We start from the raw sequence: 16,811 nt of genomic DNA, 5'->3' as shown, positions 1-16,811 counted from the left end.
CACGGTGGATTGTTTTCTTTTTCGGATTAACACATAAACGCCGAGGGGGATTTTTTTAAAGGCACACTCTGCTGAAGTCAGCCCCAGCGCTGCCGGATGTAAAACATTATCTCTGTTTTATTTGCTCTGTAAAGTCCACAGAGCCCCTGAGGCCTGCGAGCATTGTTTTCATACACTGATCCTTGATAATCATTGATGTGACCTTTTAGGTGCTCTTCTCATGGGCTACCAGCTCTGCTCCAGTGTTGCGCACAACGCAGCCCTTTACAGCTTCACATGCAAAGTCCACAGGCTCTCTGTGTTCTACCTGTATCCACGGGTGAAGCCTGAGGGTTTATCACTGCAGAAAGCTGCTCTTTTTTTTCTTCTAAAGTCCAACGTTCTTTGGAAAGCTTAACCAGGATTTCCCCTCTGTGACCTAATGGGGAACTCAAACACATCTAGCCTCGGATCAGTTCCTCTCCTCTGAAGTAGTGAGCCGTGTTTGCGAGCGTTCGAAAACAGAACAACAGTCAGCTGTGACGAGTGACCTTGTCTCCGGGGTATCGATCCTCTGCATAGAATACATCACAATAGGTGGCGCCACTTCACTGCCATAAAGGCTCGTTCTCCGTAAGGGGACAGACAGTCAATTGACATTCACACCTCTAACAATATGAATACCGAGACAGACGTAACATCACAGCGCTGAATAGATTTAGAAGAAAAAATATTTTTACCGTACATTGTAGTTAACAATAACAATTTGCTTCCACTGGTTCAAATCCCCTCCACATCCATGGCTGAAGTGGCCTTGAAAAAGGCACTTTTCTCCTGAAACTGCTCACTGCTCTCTGTGTGTACAAATGGATGGGTTAAATCCAGCAAACTAATTCCTTGTGTGTGCATATAGTGTGTATAATTGGCCACTAATGCTAAAATATGTTTTACATTTTTGAAAACATGTAATGAATTATTTATGGTAAACTGCTGTTAATAAGTTGTTACATTTAGAGTAAATCTAGAGTAAAGGTGAGGTACAGACTTGCATAGACAGATTTATAGTATTATATAGCCATATTTTTCACAATCACGCACCCTGGGTTTTTATTCTGCATCATTATTATTATTATTTTCTTTTCGTCTAAGCAGTGCGTCTATATTTCGTTCTGTGGCTGCTGTGGCGTGTATACCGAATGACAATAAACACGAGTCTGAGTCTGAAGGTTGAAAACATGTTCCGCACGACACGTGGTTTATGTCTGAAGGCGAACCTAATGCACGATGGAACATCCACTGCTCTAGTACATGCGCTCATATGCGTGAAAGCCTGTAAGTCGAGGTCGCACTTCATCTTGTTTTGACAGCACAAAGAATCACCAACATTTTTCTCCTGCTTTGGCGGCCACCACGTGACATGTCATGTCTCTCATTATGCAAACGTCTCCCCGCTTGGTGCCATTTTCCTTTGAATTCCCAGATTGTTTAAAATCTCTTTCTCTAACGTGGCACTTATTTTTTTTTGTTATTTTGCGATAAAACCACGACAGCGTATTTTTTACTATTGTCCGAATCCCTCAAAGTTTCCAACTAAAATATCACCGTGACCTGACAAGGATAAACACCAGACCTCATGAACTGACTCAATAATCTCTAAACCTCTAAATTAATTGTTACAAGCTCATCTTTAGTTATTCTGAGGGACCATAAAACGTTCACTCCATTGTGAGACGCTGTCATCCTGCAGTGATGGATGCCACGCATTACCCCTGCCCTGCAGAGGACCCTGGCCGGCAATAAGTCACCTCAGATATGATGTCCCTTCTTCCTCCACCACCCCATGACCATCACACTGAGGTGTTCTTGTTTTCATTAAATTGTGGGGACCAAGCTATTGAGGAATGCTTTTATTGCGGGGCCATTTTTATTTCTGGGATCAACAACTTTTTGAGGGATACAACCTGTAAGTATTTGGTTTTGGGGTAAAAGGTTACACTAAGGTTGTGGTTAAGGTAGGTAGGGGCCTGGGGGAATGGATTCTGTCAAAGATGGGAACCTGTGTGTGTGTGTTTGTGTGTGTGGCCTGTTCCTGTTCCATCTATTTTGCGGCGTATGAGAGCTCAAAGCTTTCACACGCCTTGCTCACGACATGATCCTATTGGACGAGCGGGGCAGAGGATATTGCAAGTGAGAGAGAGAGAGAGAGGGAGAGAGAAAGGGAGAGATCCTGTCTTTTCAGCAGCGGGCACACAAGGCTCGTTAATAGACTCCAGATGCCTTCACAGAAAACGCGCGTCTGCGGGCTGTGTGGATCGCCTCTTCTTCCTTGAAGCACACAGACGCGCGCCGATCTCCCTGCTGTCGAAAAAAGACCCCGACAATATTATGGATTTGCATCCCGTTTCGGAACACGTGGAGAGCTTATTTACGAGCCTAGCGGCTGTGCGCCCGTCCTCCCTGTGATGGAGGAGCGAGACGGTGGTGCATCGGTGGAATTGAGTGAGAGGTGCAGAGGAGACGATCAATGAAGACACCGAGAGCTCCTGCGCGTTTGGGCAAGGTCAGACTCTAGCCCGGAAAAGATTATGCCCATGCGGAGACAGCGACAACAAGGACGGACTTTGACGCTTCCTTTCTGGGGACGAGGCTGCCCGGGGATGTCCCCTGAAAACCAAGAGTTTCTCTCTTTGCCTTGGCTGGCAGGGGCAGTTACGTGTTGAGGTTGTTTATTTTTTGACAGTCTGCAAGCTGCGCCGCTTCCTTCTTTCCACCCTCACCTTGGAGATAAAGTTTCTTCGCCCTGCTCGACGATTTGATTCTCCCCCTGATCCGCTCAGCTGGAGCCAGTCTCGGGGGGTGATCTCGGGTCTGCTGGTGCAAAAGGGGGGCAACGGTGGATTGAATTCCACCAGAGCGGCAACAAACACAGCGGTGGCCAGCTGTTGTTTCTGGACGGTCACATCTGCCGTCGTCGCTGTCCATGGTGCTAAACTCGAGCTCCAGGAATGGTGGAGACGCTGAGTATCGCAGTCATCGGTGCTCCCGGAGTGGGGAAAACTTCTATAATCCGCCAGTTCATCTATAACGATTTCTCGGAGGTGTACACGCCGACCCGGACCAGATATGTGTACAGACCCTCCGCCATACTGAACGGCAACATGTATGAGCTGAAGATTTTGGACGTCCCGCCAATCTCCTCTTTTCCATCGAGCTCCAGTCAGGTATCACGTCCCAGTACTTAGACAGATGTTTTCCCTTCTGAAAGATTAAACTCAATCACAGGGGGATTTGTGTAACTGATCCATACTCTGATTTGCCTGAATCCACATCTCATTTATTTAAAGCCCATTTCTTAAAGGCAGAACACCAAATTTATTTATTCGTGTACTATCAGATGCCCCTAGTCTACTAGTTGCTATGGAGACCTGGGTGACTTAAAACCTTAGAGCTTCACTTTCAGGTTGTAAACTCTCTCTCTCTCTCTTTCAACCTGCTCACGGGGAAGGAATGCCAACTTGTTATTAATCATGAGACGTCTCCTTTCTACTCTTGTAACTGAGAGCGGCGCTCAGACTCGGGTAAAGTCGGATGCGTTCATTGCATCACGTCGTTTGGTTGAATCTGTGCATCTGTGGGCAGAAAATAACAGCCGGGACTGCGCCGCAGCCACGTCCACCACACCTGGTCAAAGTCCCTGTTTAAAAATAGAACCAGCTGCCCTTTTACTCAAGGTCAAAGGTCACGCGCCACGCCTCATCAGTGGCAGACACATCTGATCACAGGATCAGAGCAAAAGAAGCATTAAGATAAAATAACTTGTAACTCTAAATGCTGATGGATTGTAGTCACTTCACCAAAGCGGATTTGTAGCTTTGGTTTCTTTCTTTTTCTCCTCTTTGGAAGTTTTGTTTTTAATTACTACTTTAAACGGGGATCCACATTTTTCAAGTCTGTCTTTAGATATGTGTCAAAGCCACCGTTCTGTGTGAAAACAAACCCTTTGATTGAGCAGAATTTGCCAAAAAAAAATAAAAAATAAAAAAATAATTAGGCTCCAACAGTCAGAATTGGTCGCACAGCTTTATCTTTTTTTTTCTTCTTCAGAGTAACAATTGATTAATCCCTAAATCCTGTCTTTGTGTTACTATTCCTCCAGTGTGGAAACAAAAGGTGGAATTTGGAGAGTATTTAAAAGGACGTTTTTAGAAGAAATCTGCTTGATTAGTCTTACGCTGACCGGTCCAGCACTGAATTAACCTTGAAGAAACTTAAAATCATATTATTCCACAGAGTCAGAAACATGTATTTTGTCCCCCACCTCTTAAATCATATTAGGGACCAAGCTTTTCCGATATGGATTTGTGACAGTTGCTTTAAAATAAACCTTTAAGATGTTTAAAAAAAAAAAAATCCTCAAATCCTTGTTAAATTCTCCCTGATCTCTTTAACAGCGTACAAAGTGCTGGATTTAGCGTGTGCACCTCTGCATATAAGAGCGCTCGCTTCCTGGGGGCCTTTGAAACGCTCCAGGTCTCTGTTGATTTGAGGGGCGTGTTTAACTCCCGTCTATCGCGGCCTCATTGTGGACGCTGAGATGTTTTCACGGTGCAAATCTCCAAGGTCGCCACAGCACCAAGATGTTAAGCTGCTGAACATTTCTCCTCCCTCTCTCTCCGCTCCGGCCTCCAAAGAACAGCTGTGCCTACCCGCACGGACGAGGAGCTGCTGCTGAGAAAATGAGATCAGACAACGTAAAAAAAAAAAAAAATCTCCTTGAACCGGAGGCCTCCCAAAGTGTTGGTTTGCTGTGCGCTCAGGAAGCCTGGCGTTAACGCAGAAAACATCTGACAGGCGGGCTGAGGGGCCAAGAGCGATCAACCTGTCAGAGCTCTTCTACTAGACTAAACATTTTATTGGAAGGTGTTAAAAGGTCTGCTGGGTGCTTCATTCTCTGCCCCCAGAGACCCTCTGTAAAGACAGGAGTTTTGTTGTATTTTATTTCGGCTAAATGTTTTTTTTTTTTTTGTTAAACTCCCACTTAAGAAGCAGCCGGTAGGTGTGAGCAGAAAGCAAGAATTAGACAAGATGCATGAGTGCATGTGTGTGTGTGTGTCCCAGAGGTTGAGTCACATGCGGAAGGTTTTCAGCACACGGCGCTTTCATCATTTCACATCATATCGCATCACACCGTGTGAACATTTCGGGCTAATTTTAGAGTGGAGGGAGAAGGCTTCTGTTTTAGTGGGTCCTTGTCGAAGGTGTGCAGGCAGAGAAAACCATTAGCTGAGTGCAGCCTCAGTGTTTCTATCAGACAGATTTATGGTCACTCGTTTGACGAGGAGCGACCCTGAGAGAGCCCTGTGGACCTTTTCTTCTCGGCTCCGATCATGTCCCGCTCATTCTCAGAGCCCACGCTGCTGCTTTGTCTGGTGATGTCCTTGTTTCACAGCGAGAGCACTGACAAGGCACTGACGGCCGATGTTGAGTCGCTGCCCTCTGCTGCATTTTACCCCCTTCGGGCCGGAGAAATGTAAATGAGGTCAGTGGATGTAAGTAGTTGCAGCACAAAGAAGCTCGATTGCAACTTACTTGCTGTACACAGCAAATTGAATTAAAGCGCAGTTCCCCCTATTAGGAGGCCGCCGGGAACGGAAGACTAACAACGTAGAGAGGAGGAATTTGCTGCAGGCAATTAGGAAGTTTGCACAGAGTTTAATGGACGGCGTGGAAAGCAAGGGTTAGCAAATGAGGTTTTATAATGTCCTCTGAAATTTGTGATGAATAAGCCGCAGAATGGAGTGAGTCAGTACGCCTCCAAGCCGATGCAGCTTGGCAATTTCTCCTCAGTTCAGATTATGCTTAAAAAGGAGGGCAGTGATGTTCTGTCAGGCAACTTGTAACCTCATTTCAACCGTACAGACGACAACAATTCTTATTTCCGAGATTTAAACGATTTTACCGTGATGGTGCGGTGGTTTGTATGCGTTGTGGCATGTCTGTCGGTAGCTGATAGTACTACTTTCAGGGGGCATCTGTCACAGTGTGTCAATAGGGTGTGACGGAAGATAGATTTAAACACGACCGAAAATTCAGGATGGATTTTCTTCTTCTTCTTCTTTTTTTTTTTTTTTGTCTCACCATAATACATCTCCCTGACTTCCTCCCACACAAAATGCTCCCTCTCCCTTTCCTGCCTCCTCTGCACATTTTTCTCAGTTATCGGCAATGTCAATACTTCTCGTGGAAACAGCGTGGTAACGATTGCTTTTCATGTCACACACTGTGTCACTTCGAATCTCGCAGGTGCAGCAGAAATATGTGTCTGCGTCCCGTGAGATCTGCTGGCATAATTTTGGTAGTGACTTGTAAAAGTAAATGCAAATCTCTAGCTCTCTTAATAACCTTTTCGACTGCTTTTTCATGCAAATATCTTATCAGCCAATCAATCCGAATGGAGATGAATGGTGAGTTTGTGACCTTGACTGTGGCACGTGCCTGGTCGGAGACACTCAGGAAGTGCTGGTCCGATGGGATTTTCATGCACAACCATCACCAGGGTTTAAAGAGAAGCAACAAAATCCAGTGAGCGGCAGTTCTTTAGATGGAAATGTCTTATTGGTGCCAGAAGTCAGAGGAGAACGGCCTGACTGGTTGGAGCTGATAGAAGGACAACAGTAACTCAGATAGCCACTTGTTACAACGCTTGTTACAGCCTCTCCTGTCAGCTAGGAACAGAAAGCTGATGCTACAATTTGCAAGAGATCCCCAAAACTGGACATCAGAAGATTGGAAAAACACTGCCTGGTTGGAGGTTCTACACATTAGGGTCAGAATCTGGTGTAAAACAAAAAACAAAACACGAAAGCATGGATCCATCCTGCCTTTTAACAGTAGCTCGGGCAGTTGAGGCTGGTGGAGTAACAGTGTGGAGGATATTTTCTTAGCAGACTAGAACCAAATGATCATAGCAAAAATGCCACAGCCGTAAGTATTGTTGCTGACCATATCCGCACCGTTATGAGCGTGTACCAATCTTCTGATGGCATGTCACTAAACGGCCCCTTGAACATGAGTTCATTTTACTCTAATGGCCTCCGCAGCCACCAGACGTCAGTCTAATAGAGGACCGTTGGGATGTGGCGGAATGGAAGACTCATATCGTGGATGTCCAGCCGGCAAATCTGCGGCAACCGTGTCATGCGGCCCTGTCAATATGGATCAAACTCTTCAACGAATGTGTCCAGCACTTTATTTAATCAATGCCAAGAAGAATCGAGGCATTTCTAAGGACTACTAGCAGAGAGAGTTAGGCTACGCAAGGTGACCGATGCAGTGCCACTGTTCTGGGTCCAAAATGTGACAAAATGTTCCCTCTTGAGAGTGATAACACGTTAATTAATAAGCCTAAAAGTGATAAGTGGGGTACAAAAGCCCCTGAAGTCCTTGTTAGCCCTTGAGTTAAAGTCTGAGTACCTATATATGAGCCTTTTGAAAGTGTTTCTCTATGACTATCGTCTCATATAAGGCAGATTACACAAAGTGCGATACAACCTAATGGTTTTCCAGGTATATGTCACCATTGAGTAATAGGAGTTTTATCCTCAGGGGACACCGTAGATTTTAATTGCATATAAGCCACCTTGACCTATGTGTGACACAGCTGTAATTGCTCAGCACCCCCCTTCCACCCGCAGTCAGGCTACTCCCTCCTGTGCTTAACCATTGATCCATCACAGCCGCCCGCAACTGTTAAGCTGCATCCCCCCGATATCAGGACACGCTAAAGCTTTGCCATAATCTGCTGAGAGCTGACCATGGGCCGCGGTTGTCAGGGAAACATCTTCTGTTTGGCTCTTGTGGGGAGAAGATGCTCTTTTTCTGCGCCGTGGCAAGAAGACCGACTGGAGGATTCAGACGGTGGCACCACACTTCACGTTCTCGCTCCCATGGGCGCTCTCTCACATCCAGCGAGCGCACACAAATAAACATGCCCACACAGGCATTTTGCGTTCATTTGATCTCCCCTCATCAGCTGCGAATTGGCGCACCTCGTCTTGGATTCATTTCTTCGTCTTGCCAGTGTTTGTCCGTTTGGGTTCCGGCGAAGAAGTGTTTGTGATTCTAGCCCCTCCTCCACATTTAAAAACAGGACTTGGATGACAAAGAGATATGAGATGAGAACACAAGCTGCTATTTTTAGCCCAAGGGATGTGAGGATGCAACTGAAGCCACCGTGTGCATCTCACGTCGTCAGCCACCTTAATTACCAGTAAAGGGAGAGCTGTTATGATTATTCTGCGGTTTGAATTTAAATTGAGTTGGACTCCTTATGGAAGCAACACAAACAAATTGCAATATAAATCAAAAAGCACACATGCATATATGTATATATATATATATATATATATATAGATATATATATATATATGTGTGTGTGTGTGTGTGTACATGTTTTCCAGCTTGCTTTTTCACTTTTAATGGCAGTGATCTCCTTGCCACATGCTCATCTCCGTGTCTGATCAGGCTCATTACCTTCCTGCTGATGTGTGAGGCTGTTTCATCCTCTCGATGCAAGCCCACAAATTCCCTCTTCTGCACTGAAAGGAGGCGAATTATTCCTCACAGATGTGTTACCATTAGGCTGATCATCGCCCGCTCCCTTAGCCCGTCACAGGTTATCGGTTTATCTTCACTGTGCGGAATGGTTGCGGCTAGCAGGGGTTAATTTGTGAAGCTTATTTCACATTCTTAGTTGCGCAAGCTAAAAAAATCTTAATCATCAAAACAACTTTTAGCACTGTGGCAAATCAATCGGCATCGCGCAGACGCGCATGGTGTTAGCTCGCATGCTAATTAGGAGCTTAACAATAAGAAGGAGGTGTGACGATCAGCACTTTGATATGTGAGTTCTCAAAGCAACATAATACAACAAACACAGCTCTGACGGGGGCACATCGGCTGTGCCCCGGGGTTCAGGTGCATCAGTCAAATACATCAAGCGGAACAGCTTTGAAAATCATGTCAGAATATGAAATAAAATAAACCGCCTCAAAGGAGTCCGTGGTCAAAAATAGAACTTCTATGAAATATTTTCCAGCAAAGTGCTTAAAGACCCCCACCCCACACACACACGCACAAAAAAAATCTAGACACAAATACACTTTTTCAATTAGCCGATAACCACATGTGGTTTAGCGGTACATGAAAGGAAAACGCTTCTTTCTAATGAAGAGACTAATGAAGGGCCTCTTGTAGTGTTCAAAACCTCATTAATGGAAATTTTCATTAAGGTCCTATACCAAGGATGAGACATTTCTGAGAATGTTTTTCATAAATTGCGGCGGTGGGCGGTATTTAAGTGTTGAGTCGTGTAGAGTCGTCTTCGTTGTTTCGTCACACATCTAAAAGTTTTGATATTGCCAGTGGCCTCCTTCTTTCATCATGCCTTTGCATTTCCCAGATTAAGTTACCTGGTCATTATATAGCTAATTCGTTACAAGCAGTTGCCTAGCAGCGGTGTTCTCACAACTCGAGGCTGGCGACTCCGCTTGAGCACCAGACACCTTGTGTACATGCTTTTCCGTGTCATAATTACGAGCCTGCGAGCTCTGGGAGCGATGTTCAACTTCACTGTGACTGCAAAACAAACTAGGACGGCGGCGTCCAACTCGTTTTGGTTCAGGGGCCGCACTGAGCCCAGTTTGATCTCTGCTAGGCTGGTTTTGGCCTTTGGGCTGTAGGCTGTGCTTGACACCCTTGAACTAGGACACACTGTAACCATCTGTGCAGCCACGCTTCTTTCTGTTTCATTATTGTGCTTTAAATGTGCTGGAAGGCAGAATTTATCACCTTCAGAGTCAAACTACGGTAGCTGTTGTCTTTATGCTAAACTAATGGTTCCAGGTTCAAGAGAGTGGTTTGGTTCAACAAAGGTGACTGTGATGGGACTGAATTGAAGGCAGTCTGACCGGGGCCTTTCTGGGTGGAGCTTGCATGTTCTCCCCCTGTCTAAATCGGTCATAGGTGTGACCTGTCCAGGGCATACACCGCCTCGCTATCACTGACAGCTGGGATAGGCTCCAGTGAGCGGGTATGGAAAATGAAAGAATGGATGAATGAAGGCAGTCTCAGAGACCCTTCATTAGCAGTGTGCAGGAACACCGGAGGTTATGCCGACATCCTCGCTGCTCATTCCTTGATCCGCTGCTGCCTTTTTCATCTTTTCAACGCTCTCTCAGGCCTGCATTTGTTTTCTCATTTCCCTCCCTCGGCCGATTTTTTTCCCCTCTCCCCCTGCTGTTCCTCTATTTTCCATCTCCGTCTTTTATCAGATCAAATGTTTATAAATTCATTGCATGCCGGTGGAGGCGGGAAGGGTGGCGGTGTCGAGGTTTTGAGATCTCAGGGTGGCACAGCATGAATAATGGGAGGGGTCAACGTGTCTCTGTTGAACCAAATATCTGCCAGTACTGTACAAATGTACCCACTTGTGCGCTGTGGTTTAATTACACTTAGACACTTATTATGATCAATGCATGCACTTTCCACTGCAAAGCTTCAGCAAGCAGCCAAAAACGTTGAGTGATGTGTTCCCTTTTCTTCTCCTTGACTAAAGGCTTTTCTCAAATGTCTGTCTGCCCTTGAATAGGTGTATCTAGGGGACTGTGCAGTGCCTTCTTTTGGGCGATCGTTGCGTTTTAGGACTTTGAGCTAGGCGGTGAGACTCTGAGGGCCTCGTCGCCAGCTCTAGGAATTCACTGACTCTGCACTTTTTCACGGCAAATGCGAGCAAACTGTGACACTGAGACAGAGAGCTTCAGAATAATTGCATACCGCTTGCCGTTCAGCTAGCCGCCCGCTGCTATTATTGTATCCTGTATGTATGTGCATTGTGCTACCTGGTGCCTGACGTGCTTTGAGTTAAATGCTAACATTAGCGTGCTAACGCACTCACAATTACTGACAGTGATGATGTTTAGCAGCCAATGATAAAGCATGTATTTAGTGCCTTAGCAAGCTAATATTAGCTAATTAGCTCTACAATGATACAATTCTGTAATTGGGAAATTGTTTACAATTTGCAAATGCATCTAGCAAATGTGGAGATCTTGGCCATACGCTCCCGGGGTCCTATGTTCCCTCTGAAGAATGCCAGGTACTTAAAAAATCTTACTTACCAGTCCCTGGTTTAATGTTCTGTTAATACATTAACCGAAGGGGTGAACCAAGCAACTGTTTGAAGAAATGCAAAACAAGGCCCCCAAAAGGTGACCTTTTGACGTATTTTGCAATGACAACCAACCGTAACGCCGCCCTACCATAGATTTCACTATATTGTACTGCCAGTATTCAGCGAGTCTGTTTTGGCCACAAATAAACAGAACTAGTGCAATGAAGCGACATCTCAGGGGGTCGCGCAACTACGTCTTTGCCCGTGGCCTCCCTGAATCAAGGGTCCCCACTGATTAGCCTTTCTCTTTTATGTTTGGGTCAACTTAGACACATTTAAAATGTTCCATAAACATTCTCTCTTCTTTTTTTATTGGAAGCGTTAATAAGCAGCTACATAAACACAATAAAAACCACTGACTGCTATTTATTTTATTGCGGTTTCTCAAACATTTTGACATCTCTGTTCCTGGTCCAATCTGATGCAACAGACAATATTAATAATGGAATCTTCGACTGGTGAACTCTTACTCTTACTCGGCCATAGAGCCTGAGCACATAGGAGTCTGGTAATAAAGCAATGACTCTGAGCTGTCACTTGATCACCAAACCCACATTGGAGCGTGACTAAACAATCTCTAGGTCACACGTATTGACTGTATATTTCTGTTTTTCTCTCTGTGTCTTTCCGTCAGGAGTGGCTGGATTTGCGCTGCAGAGGTGTCCGCAACGCCAACGCTTACATCCTGGTGTACGACATCTGCTGCGTGGAGAGCTTTGAATATGTCAAAATGATCAGACAGCAGATAGTAGAGCACAGGTACGGCCGACCACGCATTCTAGGCTGGCAAGACACTTGCGTACAGTTCGTTAACCCTCTGTGGTGATTCCTAATCAAATCAGCTTGTCACCCGTCCCGAGACGGCGTGCAAATTTCACAGCCTGCCACAAAGCCATGCAATTACACGACTGTGACAGTGATATTTAGTCTGCTCGTGGCGATATCTTTTAATTTAGCACAATCCTCTTTGCGTCCTGACAGTTTAGTAATGACATTTGATTCTCGCGTTGCTGTATGACAGCCTCCCGAGACCTGACGAGCGATTTAATGATTATTCTGAGGATGTTTCTGCTTTTATCGGACGTGCATGGTCCTGCAGTATGTATGAGGGCCAGACCTCAGTCGGGAAAACGACCAGCGATAAATCGTCAACTGCTCTGTCATCCATACTACTGGTATACCTGCATATATTTACATATAGAAAGGTACAATAGTGGTTTCATTTGTTTACTGTGTTGTACACGACCAAGCTGCATCTGCACAGTTCATTGCAGCTCCTAATATGTAGCCGTTGTTTATGGCCCAAGACAGAAACCCATTATCCCCAGCAGCTGGGGGAAGGAAGGGCTAATGCGAAAGAAATAAAAACGTGAAAAACGTGCAATCATAGGACAAAGATTTGACATCGGGCAGGAGGAGAAAGAGAAATAACAGAGGGACAGAAGCAGTATATAAACAGGAACTGTGAGAAATTGAGGCTTGGAGAGTAGATGTCAGCTGCAACAAAAACAAAATGCATGGTTCCCCAGCCCTCTGCTCCAAACCTGAACAAGTTTATTTTTATACGCTGTTTTTCCGGCTGTCTAGCACAAAGCATACTTTCTGTTCAGCGAGGCTTGTGTCCCACCATCATTTCTGCACAGTTTCCTCCAATTCTCGCAGAAAGATGTGTTATGTCCCCAGGGATAGACCAGCGGACGGTACAGTAACAATAAAATCACCAGGAAGAAAGAGACAAAGGAGCCTCACTGAAGAACTAAAGGTGCCGCTTTTAGTTGACAGTGCTAAAAATAAAACTAGGTACAAAAAAAAAAAAAAATAAAAAATGCAGTGAACATCAACAAACTCCCTCTTCACCGGGACAGCTTAATTGCGATCCACACCAGCCCACTGGCAGCGGATGAGCCTTCTCTTAGCGCTTACAGTATACTTCCGCTCCTGATGGGGACAGATGCATCAGATCACCTCCAGCCTGCTGCACCCGGAGGCACACGAGAGAAATAAGCGCACACATGAAACACCTGCAGAGGCGCTCACCGCAAGATTTATGTTCGCTCTCTCTCTCTGTCACACACATATATATACGGCACATTTCATTCTGTAAAAACACCGAGCTGACACCCTAGGAGGTTTTTTTTTGTTTTTTTTTTTTTTTAACTCTGTTAAGCGAGCACAGCCTGTGAAAAGGAGAAAAGCAAGAGGATCTATGTGATGTGGTTTTCAAATCCACTTTCTAAGAAATTCATCTCAGGGCTCCGGATTTGTGCTGAACATCTTCCTCTCTCTCTGTCAAGCTATCTGTCCATCTGTCACGGCGGACGTGCAGACATGCATATGTATGTGAGTACTTGACAGAAAATGAAGCACGGTGTACGGTAACTAAAAAAAAAAAAAAAAAAAAAACAGAACAATTATTCATTATAAGAGGACGAGACAAACTGTTAACACAGCAGCTTTACCAGTTTATACGCCATTATTCAGCTGACATTGAGCTTGACGAGTCAGCAGATGTCTTGTGCCTACCGCTGCTTCGAGTTGCGTAATGTACCTGGAGGAGTGCTCGGTGAATTCACCTTGAATCCCTCGCTGCATTCATTTTTTATATCTTAATGTTATCGTTTTTCATTTAAAATACAGGTTTGCTGCTATCTGAGCACTCACTGTTAGAAACCCTCTTCATATAATCCAACACAGTATTTTACCCAGTAACTGTTTTTTTTTTCATGTTGATCATGTTGATTTTTTTTAATTACATTTTTTTTTTTTTTTAATTACAGCTACAGATAGGAATTTTAAAAACAAATGTTAGTCCCGGTGCTGACGAATACGGGTCTTGAGCCACAAATGTAAACCTATCTGTGGCCTGCCATGTATTTTCGTGCTCATAATGCTGTGAACCAGTCACTGCAGAGTGTGGTGGGAGGCCCCTTGAGCCTGTGAGTTCTAATCCTCCAGTCCGCCCCCACACATCTCTGAGGGAAGGGAAAGCTACACGCAGACAACCACTTTGACAAACACCAAGATGGTAACTGTGCCTTTTTTGAAATGAACCATTTTCTTTTCTCACACGCCTGCAGGGAAGGCAGCAGCAGCGAGGTGCCAATCTTGGTGGTGGGGAACAAGAGGGATTTGCAGCGGCAGCGTTTCATGCCTCGCAGGGCGGTGTCGGTCCTGGTGAAGAAGACCTGGAAGTGTGGCTATGTGGAGTGCTCTGCCAAGTTTAACTGGCACGTAGTCCTGCTCTTCAAAGAACTGCTGGGCATTGCTGTGGCTCGGGGCATGCGCCAGAACCACACCTCCATCCGTCTGCAGGGAGCGTTACAGAGGAATCGCTGCACCATCATGTGACCACGAGGGCTACCTCCACCCCTCTCAACTCAGGAGTGGAGCGGCAGTGGGGGAAAGGACTCTTTATCTAAATGGCTGGAAAAAATACCCTGTGGCCTCCTGCTTTACTGAGCTGATTTTTCATAATTGAGGTTTAGTAGACTCTTGCGCTGTAAAAGACACTGACGTATCACACATGGTCATCCAACCACTTCCTAGTCAGATTCTGGCCGTTGTGCAGAAACATGGCAGAAGGAGAGAGAGAGAGCAGTTGAAAACTAATAGAGTTAGAAAAGCACAGTGGTTTACTATCACATCAGTTAAACATTTCATGCTGTGCTTCCGAAAATAACACAGCAACAGTTCTGTAGCCGGGCCCGTCTGAATGGAAGCTGTGTGCGTGAGACTCAAAACGGAGAGGCAGCAATATCATCAAGTCTTCCTTTTGACTTTGTCACATTCAGAAAGGTCAACAGCAGAGGCCCATACAGTACCTGGCATTTTGATTTATTTGAGGTCGACGGCCTTTGACATAATACAAAGCAAATATATTCATTTCTGGGGAGATTGTCGTGAAATGTACATAAATAGGTAGGATTAGATGGTGTTTCATTTAGATTCTCGGAAGTAGCCCGCATTTTTTTCTTTTTCTTTTCCTGTCCCTATTATAAACCTGGCCCACGGCAACAGATATTCGTTCAGATGAAGGGTGTTTTAAGGTTGTCTTGCAGCAGAAAACACTGCAGTCCCTTATCGTCGAGACGTACTGTAGGACTTTAATCTGCCCCCACCTCTCACTCAGTGTCTGTTTCTGATGAATACATTAAATCCAGGGAACTGGGGACCTGCAAGAGGCTGCAGAGCCTGAAGCGAGAACCAGTACACACCGCTGGTGGTTTGTGTGTGCAGGAGTGAAGGTGATAGGTGACTCTAAGGCTAGCAAACGACAGACACAGCAAGATAAGAGACAGATGCTGAAGCTTTGTGTTAGAAAAGAGCAATAAAATCCCACAGGGATATCCTGACTGACCACTATATTATATTTAAAAGGTCTCACATACAGCAGATGTAATCCACTTGCGCTCAGATATCCTGTACAAATGAGGAAGCAGAACTCAGTGACGTGACTCATCGAGTTCTGCTTCCTGAAATTCCCCACCTGTGCAACTCAGACACAAAATCATCAGTAAAGCTTTCATATTAGTTTCTGAATACTATCTAATTGGTAATGTTGTGAGATTAACAGTTGCTTTTGCATTTGATTAGGCATAGATAGGTACTTTGTGAATATAGGTCTGCGCTCAAAGTAAGCAGGCCTATTGTAATGTATATAAGAGTGATTCATGGAGTAATTGACTTGCATGCTTTTGTTGGTAGAGCCAACGGGTCAGGGTTCAATTGCACTGATGTGAAAATGTGATATCGTGTTTAATTTTTGTAATACATGGATCTGCGTAGAGTGAATGTGGTCGTTTTTCACTGGCATGTGAGAGCACAAGCTCATGGATTCTCTCTTCGAGATGTAGTGTTGAGCCCTTCCTTCAGTCGGGGTAGATGGCTGTGTTAGTTTTATTTTTGTTTTGTCTGTTTTTCTCGTACAAAATATATATATATATAAAAGAGGAGAAATATGTAGCAGAGATACATTAGAAAGCAAATGTGTGTAGCATGAGTTCTCATCGGTTTGTTTGTGTGCGCATTTTCAAATAAAAAGGGCTACAGTTTTTTATCAGAATCGTTGCTTGTATGTATTTTTATGGTGTTAGTACTGTGAGTGATGATTTTTTGCCTTTTGACACATGATGATGAATGATTAAATGCGTCTGAGAACAGTAACCTTGCTCTGGTCACTTCAGTCATGTGACACCACATTAAGATCATTTTGACAACATTGCCATCTTGTGGTAAATTGATGTTATCAGGCACCAAATCTGAGGCAGAAAACAAACTGATGAATGTCTTCCAGTTGTTGGACATTTGCTTTATGTGTGATCTTAATTCCATTCATCAAAACTGGAACATTATCATTTCCCTCGTGTTTTGGCCCACTTTCGTTTCAGGTGGCAGGCAAATGATGACACTAATCAGTGTATAAACTAATTAATTAATCGAGTAATTATGTCTGCCCTACTGCATGTGTAGTGGTTGATAGTGGGTCAAAAAACTATGGGCAGTCTGTTGGCTTCAAATTTCAGTGTCAGTATGTACTTGTTTTGATTAACCACATGCTTCTTATGTGATATGAACTAAGGTAATAATACAGGATACAATACAA

At 44.6% G+C, this 16,811-nt stretch overlaps 1 protein-coding gene across 1 annotated transcript; it reads left to right on the top strand.

Annotated features, from left to right (window-relative positions):
* Positions 1-2,173: 2,173 nt before the first annotated feature.
* Positions 2,174-16,372, top strand: rasl10a (RAS-like, family 10, member A). The gene is made up of 3 exons (XM_047591987.1): positions 2,174-3,200; positions 11,844-11,968; positions 14,287-16,372. Exons 1-3 carry the CDS (start codon positions 2,985-2,987, stop codon positions 14,555-14,557), a joined length of 612 nt encoding a protein of 203 aa, XP_047447943.1. The 5' UTR covers positions 2,174-2,984; the 3' UTR covers positions 14,558-16,372.
* The last annotated feature ends 439 nt before the right edge of the window (positions 16,373-16,811 follow it).

This window comes from Mugil cephalus, chromosome 8 (assembly GCF_022458985.1).
Source record: "Mugil cephalus isolate CIBA_MC_2020 chromosome 8, CIBA_Mcephalus_1.1, whole genome shotgun sequence".
Taxonomy (NCBI): Eukaryota; Metazoa; Chordata; class Actinopteri; order Mugiliformes; family Mugilidae; genus Mugil; species Mugil cephalus.
Note: the sequence above shows the minus strand (reverse complement) of the source record. Positions and strands in the feature narration are given on the sequence as shown.